A 12249-nucleotide genomic window follows, 5' to 3' on the forward strand; every position below is an offset into this window, starting at 1 on the left:
ACTGATTTGAAAACTGTAGACCCTTGATTGTATCACAGAAATAGCATAGAACTACCATAGTCTTAAAAAAAAAAAAAGGAGCAGGAGATTGTCAATGTGGTTTTACTGTTGGCGCTACTCATCTGGAGCCAGAATGAGTAGGAAAGCATCTGTCATCAATGTTGCAAAGGCCACTGCCCTAGTTAAATTGTTGTGAACTGGGGCACTTGAGTCTGAGCAATTCAGGACTTTTATTTTCAGCACATGTCCCCAATCATTCCTGTAGAAATGAAGGCCATCTCTTGACTCCAAATGTGCCATTTACCCTTAGCACATAATCTGTAACTTTCATCCACCCAGAAAAAGACAGAAAAGTGAAAAACAAAATGCTTTATTCCCATAAAAACAATTTTGAAAGCATTTTGAGGAAAAGGGAAAAGGAAAAAGTTTTCTGGGGTCTATTAAAGCAAAAAGATGTTTCTACACTGTATGTGTACACCATTGTGTTCCCATCCACTTTATCATTTACACTGTAACATAATCTACTGACCACACATTACACAATTTGCTTAAAATTTTGAAAAAAGCCCTCCATTTTATACAAATTATTGTAATACTGAAACTTCTTGGAATGGGGAGAAATAACTATATTTTGTGAATTTTTTCTATCCAAGTGGTAACTAGATCTGAAACTGCATAATTTATTTCAACTAGAGTTCAGAAATGGACTCAGAAGATGTATAGGTACCACTTTAACCTGTTAGCATTCTGAATTCTATAATTTTACTGTTTTTTAAGCAGGTGAAGCCCATCAACCCTATATACTCTAAGCAGAATAAACAGTAGTCATGCTGTTATTTAGTACCAAACAGCATTAGGTACTGATTATTAGATCTGGAATCGAGCTTCCCTTATCCAAATCCTAGTTATTGACTGAATAATCCTGGGAAAGTGGTTGAGCTTCTCTATAACTCAGTAGCTGGGAAATGGAGATGATGCTAAGTACTTTTCTTGAAATTTTTGTGAGGATTCAGTGAGTTAATATACACAAAAATCCTAGCCCAAACCATAGGAAGTCCTCAGTAAATATCAAAATGGCAAAAACTTAAACATGTTTTGTCTTATGTCATGATTCTTCCAAAATATGTTATAGTTGTCTAGCACTCAATCATCCAAATGAACTATTTATTTACCTCATTCCTAATTATTATGATTTTTAAATTGTTTCCAAGTTTTCACATGTATACATTTGCCTATCTTTCATATGTAATCTTTGACAGCCTCTGGGATGATGTAAATGATTTACATTTTTAAAAAATCACACAAGCTGCTGCATATAGAAAAGGCTGTTGGGAAGAAGATATGGAGGCAAGAAACCAGTTATGTAACTGCTTCAGTCAGGCAACAGAGGAGAGTGGCTTGGAGTAGCATTGGCAAAGAAGGGGTTCATGAGACATGGTCACATTTGGGAATATTTTGATGGTAGAGCCAAAATAATTGATTGACTAGATGTGGACTGTCAAAGTAAGAATAACAAAGACTTGCTACCAGCTTGTAGATGGAGTTACTGGGTGACTTGTGTTTTTCGTTAAAAAGATGAGGAAATTTGGAAGAGGCACAGAGGAGCAAGTGGGACAGTGTGGAAGGCAAGGGTTTAGTTTCAGAAAGCTATTTTAGCAACAATCATGAAATAAATAGAGATATTAAGTATAAATGAGATGTATATGTTAGAAGCTCATGGGAAAGTGTTACATGAAGATGAAAATATGGAGTTATAGATTTTTTTTGACAGGCAGAGTTAGACAGTGAGAGAGAGAGAGACAGAAAGACAGGTCTTCCTTCCGTTGGTTCACCCCCCAAGTGGCTGCTACAGCTGGTGCTGCGCCGATCTGAAGCCAGGAGCCAGGTCTCCCATGCAGGTGCAGGGCCCAAGGACCTGGGCCATCCTCCACTGCCTTCCCGGGCCACAGTAGAGAGCTGGACTGGAAGAGGAGCAACCGGGACAGAATCCGATGCCCCAACCGGGACTAGAACCTGGGGTGCTGGCGTCACAGGTGGAGGATTAGCCTAGTGAGCTGCAGCACCGGCCAAAGTTATAGATTTTTAAAGCCATGTAATCAAGTGACCTCATTTAGTGATAAGTATTGCAGAAGAGATTGGATATTGAAAAAAGGAAAGAAGTCCAGCCAAACAGACTGAGAAAGAGCTATCAGTGAGGTAACAGAAACATCTGAGAGCTTGTGACACTCTAGAAATCAAATGAAGAAGTAAGTACCTCACTTACCTCCTGGCTAGCGGAGGCTAATGAAGAGGGTAATCAAATAAATACCTCTTAGAGTTCAAGTAAAATGAAACTGAGAATTAAACTGTGGATGTAGCAAGATGTGTTGTTGCTGCTTTGACCAAGGTGGCTTTGATCAACAGTGTGATGAAATATTGATGGACTGTAAGAAAGAGAGACTAGAAAGTGACAACATGGAAGCAGAGGCAACAAACAACTTTTTCAAGCATTTTTTTCGCTATAAGAGGAACATAGAAATGAGCCATAGCTGGAGAATGATGTTAAATTGAAATATTTTTAAGATAGGAGATATGGTAATATATTTATGTGCTTACATGGATAATAGGACTAGAGAAAATATCCATTATGTCAGTGGGGAGGTGACTATTGAGAAGGGAAAGGAGTGACAAGAGATAAGACAGAGTATGTATGTAGGTAAAGATGCAGGTAGGTTGGTAGATGGTGGGGAAATGAAATGAAGTACTTTTCTTCTAGATGTTTCTGGTTTTCTTTTTTTTTAAGATTTATTTATTTATTTGATAGTCAGAATTACACAGAGAAAGAGAGGCAGAGAGAGAGAGATCTTCCATTGGATGGTTCACTCCCCAGATGGCTGCAATGGTAGGAGCTGCGCTGAAGCCAGGTTCCAGGAGACTCTTCCAGGTCTCCCACGTGGGTGCAGGGGCTCAAGGACTTGGGCCATTTTCTACTGCTTTCCCAGGCCATAGCAGAGTGCTGGATCAGAAGTGGAGCAGCCAGGACTTGAAGCAGTGCCATTATGGGATGCTGGCACTACAGGAGGCAGCTTTAGCTGCTACACCACAATGGTTTTCAATAAAATAAGAATCCGTTAACACTGGGAAATGAAGAAGAAAAGAATGTTGAGGATTTGAGCAGTGAAGAACTAGTGTAATGTAGCCATATAAGACAATATGAAAGATAATTTAGTAAGAATATACAATTAGGGGCTGGTGTTGAGTGTAGGTTAAGCCACCGCTTGCAATGCTAGATCCTATATGGGCTGTAGTTCAAGTCTTTGGTGATCCATTTCTGATCCAGCTCCCTGCTAGTGTGCCTGGAAAATCAGCAGAAAATAGCTCAAGTCCTTCGGACTTTGTAATGACATGGGATACCTGGAGGAAGCTCCTGGCTCCAGGCTTTGGCCTGGACCAGCCTTGGCCATTGTGGCCATTTGGGGAGTGGACCAGTGGATGGAAGACACCTCTCTCTCTCTCTCTCTCTCTCTCTCTCTGTGTGTGTGTGTGTGTGTGTAACTGTACCTTTGAAATAAATGTCTTTTTAAAAAAGAATTTACAATTAGGATTTAAGTATAGTAATTAGAAGCTATTTAAGATATAGTAACATGAAGGGGGAGGCATTTAACCTACCCATTGAAAGACACCCATGTCACACGTGCAAATGCCTGAGTTTGGTTCCCAGCTCCAGCTTGTGACTCTAGCTTGTGACTCCAGCTTCCTGCCAACGCAGACTGTGGGTGGCAGTGGTGATTGAGTTCCTACCACCCATATGGGATACCTGAATTGTATCCTTGGCTCCCAACTGTTGAAGGCATTTGAGGGGTGAACCAGTAGATGGGGAGAGTTCTCTGTCCCCCTCCCTCAAGTAAATCAATCAACAAATATTAAGAACAAAAATACAGTAATACAATTCAAGGCAAACAGTGGGTTCTCTCTAGTAAGATGCATTTACTTGTGGAGAAAATGCTAAGGCTGTGGAAGATATATGCAAGGGAGAAATTATAGTAATGGATGATGGCATCTAGACCAAGTAAGTGGGGAAGTGGTGAGTCAGTGCATTATCCAAATGGAACCAAAGAGCAGTCACTAAAGTAAGTTAATCAAAATACAGGAGGTTCTTTGATTCTTTTGGTAAATAAAACCCCATAAATATACCTTTTTAACCCATGTACATACACCTTGAGCCATCATGAATATTTTTCAAAAGGCTTAGTATAGATTTAAACAACAAGCATATGGTTTTCTTTATTTCTAATTTCTCAGAAAGTAGTGTCCATTAGTACAGCAACTACATACTTTTTATTTGTAATTATTTTAAAAAGTTTTACTGCACTAAAATGAAAAACAAAACATCCTTCACACTGAACAGGCCATTAGAGCACCACCCTTAAGTGCTATTTTGTCTCTCTGCTTGTTCTCGCAATAGCAGATACAGAAACTCTATCACCAAATTTGAATGCTGATTCATTTCCAGGATAATCTGAACATTAAACAAATAGAAAATTTCAACACCTTTTCAACACTCTTCAGAAAACTGTTAGGAGAGCAAAAAGTCCATAAAGTAAGGCACAAGGGTAGGCAATGAGAAGCTGCTGTCCTTCCATATCTAAGGCCGAAATGAAGATCTTAGAGGCTGAAAGACTACACCAGCCAATGATGACCAATGCTGACACGGTTCCAAAGGTGCCCCTATAGCAAACACAAAAAAAGTGGTTGCCTTATATAGGTGAAAAGAAAGGAAATCATTGATTCAGAACTGCCTCTGAAATGTGCTTGGTACAATATTTATAACCATTTTGTCCATTTGTAAAATGAATCATATGAATTCAAAAGGCCACATCCAGTTAGAAATTTTTTGTGTCAAAACACCATAGAAGAGAAATATTGTAGACTCCAGTAAAACTAGGATTAGTAAAAACAGAAATAATCATGTGCATTCACTGTCCTCTGTCAATGTTCATATCCCGACTTCTGACATTCCTATCTGTACCCTAAGTAGGGCCTTCTCTTATAGTGAACAATTTCCTTTCCCCGACCTTCTTTATGAATGGACCCACAAAATAAGAAAAGACAGAGAAACCTATCACAGTGGCTAATCTCTGTTCCCAAGTCCACGTCCCAAGACTTTATCTGAGATGGGAAAGCCTAAAACTGCTCCAGTAGCTTGGAAAGCACATTTGTGTGTTTCTTCTCGTCTCATCCCTTCAGAGCCATTTTATGTGTTTTATGGTATATGTGTTTTGTGTTTTTTTTGTTTTCTTTGTTCTGTTTTTATTACAATGTTACAACAGATTTGTTCAGATCTGTTGTAGCTTCAGTAAGTAATATATGGAAGCAATCAGCTCTTTGAGAACCAAGTCAATGAGGTAGTTAAGTCTGGCCCCTTGGGGAAAAAAAGGGGCATATGAGTGATGAAGAATGCATTTCTTCTCATGTGTGTAAATTGCAGTGCATTATTCAGAAAAACAAGACATAAGAGCTAGAAGATGTCTCAGGAGATATCTAGCACCCAGCTTTACCACAGTGCTGTGACAACAAACTGCCTAGCAAAGTGGGTATCAGGTGAAGATCTCCCAAGCCCTGGACCATGGTTGTTTCCAACACCAACTGTGCTGTCTGACTCCATCATGGCTTGACTCTGAAGTTGAGAACTGTGTTTATTGTTTGTGAGAATGACACAAATATCTGCTGTTAACAACTGAACCAAAGCAAAAAAAAAATTCATACAATGTCTTACAATGTCTTAAATTGTAATAACCCCAAAATATTAAAAATATATTCACTGGTTTAATTAATTTCTATTAGGAATAATATAGAATTATTTATTTTCAACAAAATATAAAATTATATTTTAAATTATATTTAATTTGAATGATACAGTAACAAGTTAATGATCATAGAGGTCAGATAACTTATTCTCTTTTAATATAACTTAAAATATCTCTAAATATCCTTTCTAATTTCAGAATGAAAAAAGACAGTGAAAAATTTCAGATTTATGCTGATTCTTCAAATCCTAGAGTTTTAGTTGCTGTTTTCTTCACTAATATTATGAAGACACTTAAGATGCCACAGATGTCAACTTTATTGAAAATAATGTTTAACAATTAGAATTTTTAAACAATGGATCATGATAATAGTCTTCTGTGAAAGCATTTGACAAAGTAGACTCTGTGGTAATATGTCAGATTCTGTGCTCAACAACAGAGAAAATGGACCAGCTTGCTGTAGCATACAATATGAAGAATATAGAATTTTTCCATGGGAAAATACTATAAATATACTATAAATATAATTCAAATTATATTTATATATCCTGAGCATCCATTTCTTATCATGTTTTTCATTTTAAAATGTTGAGTACTTGCTAATAAAGAATTTAACTTAGAGTAACTCTAAGTTACTCTCCAAAATTCTACTTTAAAATATGAGGCCATATTAAAACAAAAAACTATTTCTAACTAAATCATTCTTAATTTTTTTTTTTTCCGACAGGCAGAGTGGACAGTGAGAGAGAGAGACAGAGAGAAAGGTCTTCCTTTGCCGTTGGTTCACCCTCCAATGGCCGCCGCGGCTGGCGCGCTGCGGCCGGCGCACCGCGCTGATCCAATGGCAGGAGCCAGGTACTTCTCCTGGTCTCCCATGGGGTGCAGGGCCCAAGCACTTGGGCCATCCTCCACTGCACTCCCTGGCCACAGCAGAGAGCTGGCCTGGAAGAGGGGCAACCGGGACAGAATCCAGTGCCCCGACCATTTTTTAATATTTGACAGATAGAGCTAGACATTGAGAGAGAGAGACAGAGAGAAAGGTCTTCCCTCCACTGGCCCACTCCCGAAATGGCTGCCACGGCTGGAGCTATGCCAATCTGAAGCCAGGAGCCAGGTGCTTCCTCCCAGTCTCCCATGCGGGTGCAGGCACCCAAGCACTTGGGCCATCCTCCACTGCCCTCCAGGCCACAGCAGAGAGCTGGGCTGGAAGAGAAGCAACCGGGACCAGAACCCGGTGCCCATATGGGATGCCAGTGCCGCAGGTGGAGGATTAACCAAGTGAGCCACAGTGCTGGCCCCAACTAAACCATTCTTAATAATACTATGAAAAAATTATTTATAATTATATTAGACAAAAACAATAAAGGCTTTTCCACGATGTTTATCACTGGAATTGGTAAATTCTCTATATGATATCCTATTCAATGTAGCTTTAAAAACCTAAGACTTGGATCATCTGAGGAGAAAATGCTAAGGGTGACTCTATATTTAGAAGAATTTACACAGAAAGTAAATGTTTATTTCCAAGTGGGTTTAGAGAGCTGGCAGCTGACAGAGGACTATATATTTATTCAGTGTCCCTAACCAATGTGGTAGTGACACACATGCCCTGGGAAAGTGCCCAATGGAAACTTAAATCTGCTGTATCTTTAATGATTTCCAGTTATACATAGGAACTGCCTAAGTGAAGCAAAAAAAAATTTTTTTAAATCTGTATTGACTGAGGATATATGCTATAAAATTCTTGAGCATTCATATCCTCATCAGGATTCCTGGGAATTCTGTGCTGCAAGGAGCCCAGCTGAGAAAGAACAGTGGCTTCTAGCCTAGAAGGTAGAGTGCCTGGGAGCTGAAGCAATTTGTCAGTATTCAGCAGGCACTTACTCTTCCAAAATTAAATAAGTGAATTTTCTGTGGTTGTTATATTACCCATGATAATAGTTCACATTGAAGAATGTGACAACTTAAGAAGTGCCAGTTTTACAGATAACTTGCCTTAATTTATTTTTTAAATCATTGAAATAGGAAGAGCACCTGAGCCAGAACTGACCTACTTTTCTGAATCTGCGCAGCTTTTAATAGTAATGGTTTCCCCAGTTCCACTGCTGAAACGATCAGAAAAAGCTTAACTTTTGCACAGGTGTGGCAAGCCTTAGTGATGACTATGCACAGGGGGTCAATCAGCTCATGCACTTACTGCAACGAAAAGAAGATGGCACAGCTGGAAAGGATGACCATGGGCAGCAGACAGTAACCCAGCACACTCGCCACACAGCCATATGACACTCCTGAAGAGCTCATCAGGTTCAATAAGGCGTGAATCCCAAGGCAGCCAATGGCACTCATACCATATACGTAACCAAATTGAACTTTTCCTGCCTGAAACAATGTAAAGAAAACAGATTTAATGGACACCAAATATTGAAAAGACATCAGAATAACAAACAAACAGAGAACATTTTATAGTCTACTGAGTGCTGTTCCTTATGTTTGGACTATCATCATCAGAAAGCTGGGGGATCAGATCCTGAAAGCAAACACCCTTGACTATGTGATGGTACAAGCATGCCACAGAGAAGAGGAATTATTGCCAGGTTTATACTATTTAATCACAGATTGTCTATCAAGAGTACAAGGTATAAAGCAGACTGTATTTGGTGAATCACTGAATGAGTGAATGAAAGAATGACTCAAACTCCAAGTTAGTCAGAGATTTACAAAATATATTACTCAGATTAGTAAGCATCTATGAGATTTACTGTCAGGTCCTATTCTAATTGTCCTACATGTGCTCATTCAATCCACATAAAAACCCTATGAAATAGGTACCATTATTTTATCAGCTTCAAACATGAAGAAACTAAGGTGCAGAGGGGTAAAGTGACTTCCTCAAGATAATAAAATGCTAAGCAGTGGAGACTGGATTTCAATCCTGTCTCTCAAATTTAAGTCCTTAAACATGATAGGAGATAAAACAAGTCCTAAAATAATGAGACTTACTAAATTATATTTAACTCAGCATATCCCAAATTTATTTGGCTACAGAATTTTTTTTGATAATGCTTATTACCAAGTTAACTGATCATACTTTATGAAATGCTGGTTTTTGTAAACCACTTGGCAACGTAAAAAAAGCATAGCTAAAACTAGTGTTCAAGGTACACCACTAATCTTCCAAGGAGAATTTATAAAAATAGCCATTACCAACAAGGTATTTACTGGGTGATCATGAACCCTAATAAATTAGTCACATCCTGCTATTAATTCAACATGGGATACTTTAATATTTGCTGCCTGAGAATGCCAAAGTTCCAGCAAAGAATACATTTGTCTTTTATATTTACACAAAGATGACTAAAACTTAGAGACTGAATGGGCTGACTCTGGTTTCCAAGGGAATTGTGGGAAAACAATGAAGGATCTGATAAATTTAGAATGAGAGAGAGAGAAGGAGAAAGCCTTTTGTCTGTCATTTTTTTTTCCTTCTCCATGGCTGTTATCCATTTAAAAGAGATATTTATTCAGCAACCAATTAAGGATAATGAATGTCATGACCATGCTAACATTCAAAATTGTCCACCTACTTTGACTTCTTCTTGAGTTGGAGAGATTGGTCACTTCTAAGTCCTTTCACAAAATATTCCTGAGTTACCCCAGCAGGATTTTCTCTAGCATGAGTCATTGATTGGTTCTCATTGAATGTCACTTGCATTCTTTATTTTTAAAAGATTCAGTTTATTTATTGGAAAGGCAGAGTTGCAAAGAAAGAGAGAGACAGAGAGTTCTTTCATTTATGGCTCACTCCCCAAATGACTGCAACAGCCAGGGCTGGGCCAGACCAAAGTCAACATCCAGGAGCTTCTTCCAGGTCACCCACATGGATGCAGGGACCCAAGTACTTGGACCATCTTCCGCTTCCTTCTCAGGCACATTAGCGGGAAGCTGGATCAGAAGTGCAGCAGCAGGGACTTGAACCAGCACCCATATTGGATGCCAGCCTTGCAGGCAGCAGCTTTACCTGCTATACCAAAATGCTGGCCTCATCTTTTGCATCCTTATGTCCATTTTATGAAATAATGCTGAGCATGGATGTCATTATGCATTGTTCTATTGGGTGGGTTTGCTTCACTTGGAAAATACCAACGATTTCCAAACACTTTCATGTATTAGACATATTTTCTACTTAATATTTTACTTGGATGGGATAATTCTGAGGTAGGGCTAACTGTAATGTAAAGGGAAACTTATACCTAAAGGGCACATAACTGGATTTTCCTGGCCCTAAAAGGCAGTTTTATGAATGAGGTGGAGTAAATAGGGAGCCATGAAACTAATTTTGTAGTAAAATTATGCTTATCCCCATCAGTTATTGACCTGTTTCTTCATATCTTTCTGTTGTTAATTTGTCCAATTTAAGTTGCAATTTCATTTGCAGAAATCGCTACCATTTAGAAATTATTTTAAATTTGACTAAGGCTTATGATTGAAATAGAAAACAAATATTTCATTTTGTTAATCTTTGTATTTTTTAATATCCTCCCTATACCACCCTCATGGCCATATCTTGACTTAAAATAATTAGTATTTCTCTGATTATACTTTTATATTGCTATGTATGTTGCTTTTTCAGATCATAAGCATAGTCCTATCAGAAAAATTAAATGGAGTAATACCTTTAAACCACTTATATTCTTGGTGTTGGGGTTGAAAATAATTTTGGGGAAAAAATAAGTGAAACTAAATTGATGAGGGCTTATACCTGATTTTTCTGATTTGCCTCCTGAAGCCTGAAGAAAGTCCACTAAAATGCATTGTGTTTTATGTCAACCTAAATCATAAAGATGATGACTATGTGACTATGAATCTTACACCTCTGTAGATAATGAACAGATTAGATACAGGTTCTGAATTTTTACTTTCTCTAGTGAAATGCCTGTACCAGCCCATTAATCACCACTTACATTTTAATTGTAAACATCCAAGGCAGAATTAACCTATATTAAATGGATTCTGAGTTAAATGCTACTTCAATTAAAATCCAGTTGGAGATTTTGGAGGGTCTTTATTATGTTGTATTTATCAGAATGAATTCTGAAGTTACCACATCTAATGCTAAAATCCAAGTGATAATGTTTGCATATAAAACTTCACAAAATACATTTTTCTTTTATTTCTCAAAATTTTAGAACCAAAATAAAGCTTAAGAACTACTCAAAGAAATGCTTTTTGTTTTGAAAAAAAAAAAAAAAAGAAATTAAGGCATCAAAATACGAAGCCAAAGCAAGATCCCAGCTGGTGGCAGAGTTAGGGGAAGATCCAATTTTCTCACTTCTTTATTTATATTGTTTTGTACTTAAAATATCAGAGAGGATATTTCAATGGCTCCAACTAACACATCCAAGAGTGATCCTAATGGAATTAATGTATTTTTAAGGCACAGTAACAGTAATATTTTCTATGGAAAACCAAACAGCTGATGTATTACAAATGATTTGAAAAAGAAAGATGAGTTAATATATTAAATTGATTGTTTCTGACTACTTGATTAATTGACATGGCCTTACTTAGCAGCATAATCTAAGATTATCAAATTACTGTGACAAAGACAGAAGAAGGGAAGATAAAGACTAAATTAAAACTCTAGTAGATATTGTGTTTGATTTACAGAGTATTAGTATGTGCTGTAGAACAAAGACAAAAATGTTATCATTAGATGCCATTGTATTGGATAAAGATGATGTTATTACTGGTCATATTACCAAACAGAAACTATATTGCTATCAGTATTTTGATTGATGTTACATAATTAATCAATGAAAAGTGAAAAAAAATTTTTTTTTTACTTTTTTGTGGCTTGATCAGCATAGCCCTGACTGTTAATGAACAACTAAATACATTATCCCTCTTAGTAGTTATTTTATCTGTTCTACTTAATATGACTGGTTTAGATCTGTAATTGATGCACAGTTATTCTTAAGTGTTGAAAATTAACTGAAATGTGATCCCTGTTGAACATGGTGGTGGGAATGGGAGAGGGAAGAGATGTATAATTTGGGACATGCTCAGGCTGACTTGCCCCAAGTGGTGGAGTTGGAAGCATACCAGGGGATTCCAATTCAATCCCATCGAGGTGGCATGTACCAATGCCATCTCACTGTTCCAGGTGATCAGTTTCAGTTCACAGTTGGTCATGGTGAAGGGACTGGGAGTCAAAGGGAGCACATAGACAAGTCTAGTACCTGCTAACGCTAACTGATGGAGTAAATAAAGGGGAGAGTGATCCAACATGGGAAGTGAGATGCTCAGCAGACTCATAGAATGGCAGATGTCCTAAATAGTACTCTGGCCTCAGAATCAGCCCTAAAGGCATTCGGAGCTGGCTGAAAAGCCCATGAGAGTATTTCAGGCATGGAAAGCCAAGACACTCTGGCAAAAGATCTCTGCGAGTGAGATCCCAGTGGAA

At 37.9% G+C, this 12249-nt stretch overlaps 1 protein-coding gene across 19 annotated transcripts in view; it reads right to left on the reverse strand.

Annotated features, from left to right (window-relative positions):
* Positions 1-12249, reverse strand: part of YIPF7 (Yip1 domain family member 7) — a 94786-nt gene that overhangs the window by 65880 nt on the left and 16657 nt on the right. For 7 of the 19 annotated variants that reach the window (XM_008248411.5, XM_089327174.1, XM_089327173.1 and 4 more), the window contains 3 exons: positions 7984-8165; positions 4531-4707; positions 2759-3116 (listed from right to left, as the gene is read on the reverse strand). In XM_008248411.5, coding sequence (XP_008246633.3) covers positions 4545-4707; positions 7984-8165 — 345 coding nt within the window. In that variant the 3' untranslated portion in view covers positions 2759-3116; positions 4531-4544. Of the gene's footprint in view, positions 1-2758; positions 3117-4530; positions 4708-7983; positions 8166-12249 lie in introns of those variants that run through there. The other 12 variants (XM_008248417.5, XM_089327181.1, XM_089327180.1 and 9 more) reach the window with 2 other exon arrangements.

The sequence above is a fragment of the Oryctolagus cuniculus genome, chromosome 2 (genome assembly GCF_051225735.1).
Source record: "Oryctolagus cuniculus isolate XC-2025 breed Fujian yellow rabbit chromosome 2, ASM5122573v1, whole genome shotgun sequence".
Lineage (NCBI taxonomy): Eukaryota > Metazoa > Chordata > Mammalia > Lagomorpha > Leporidae > Oryctolagus > Oryctolagus cuniculus.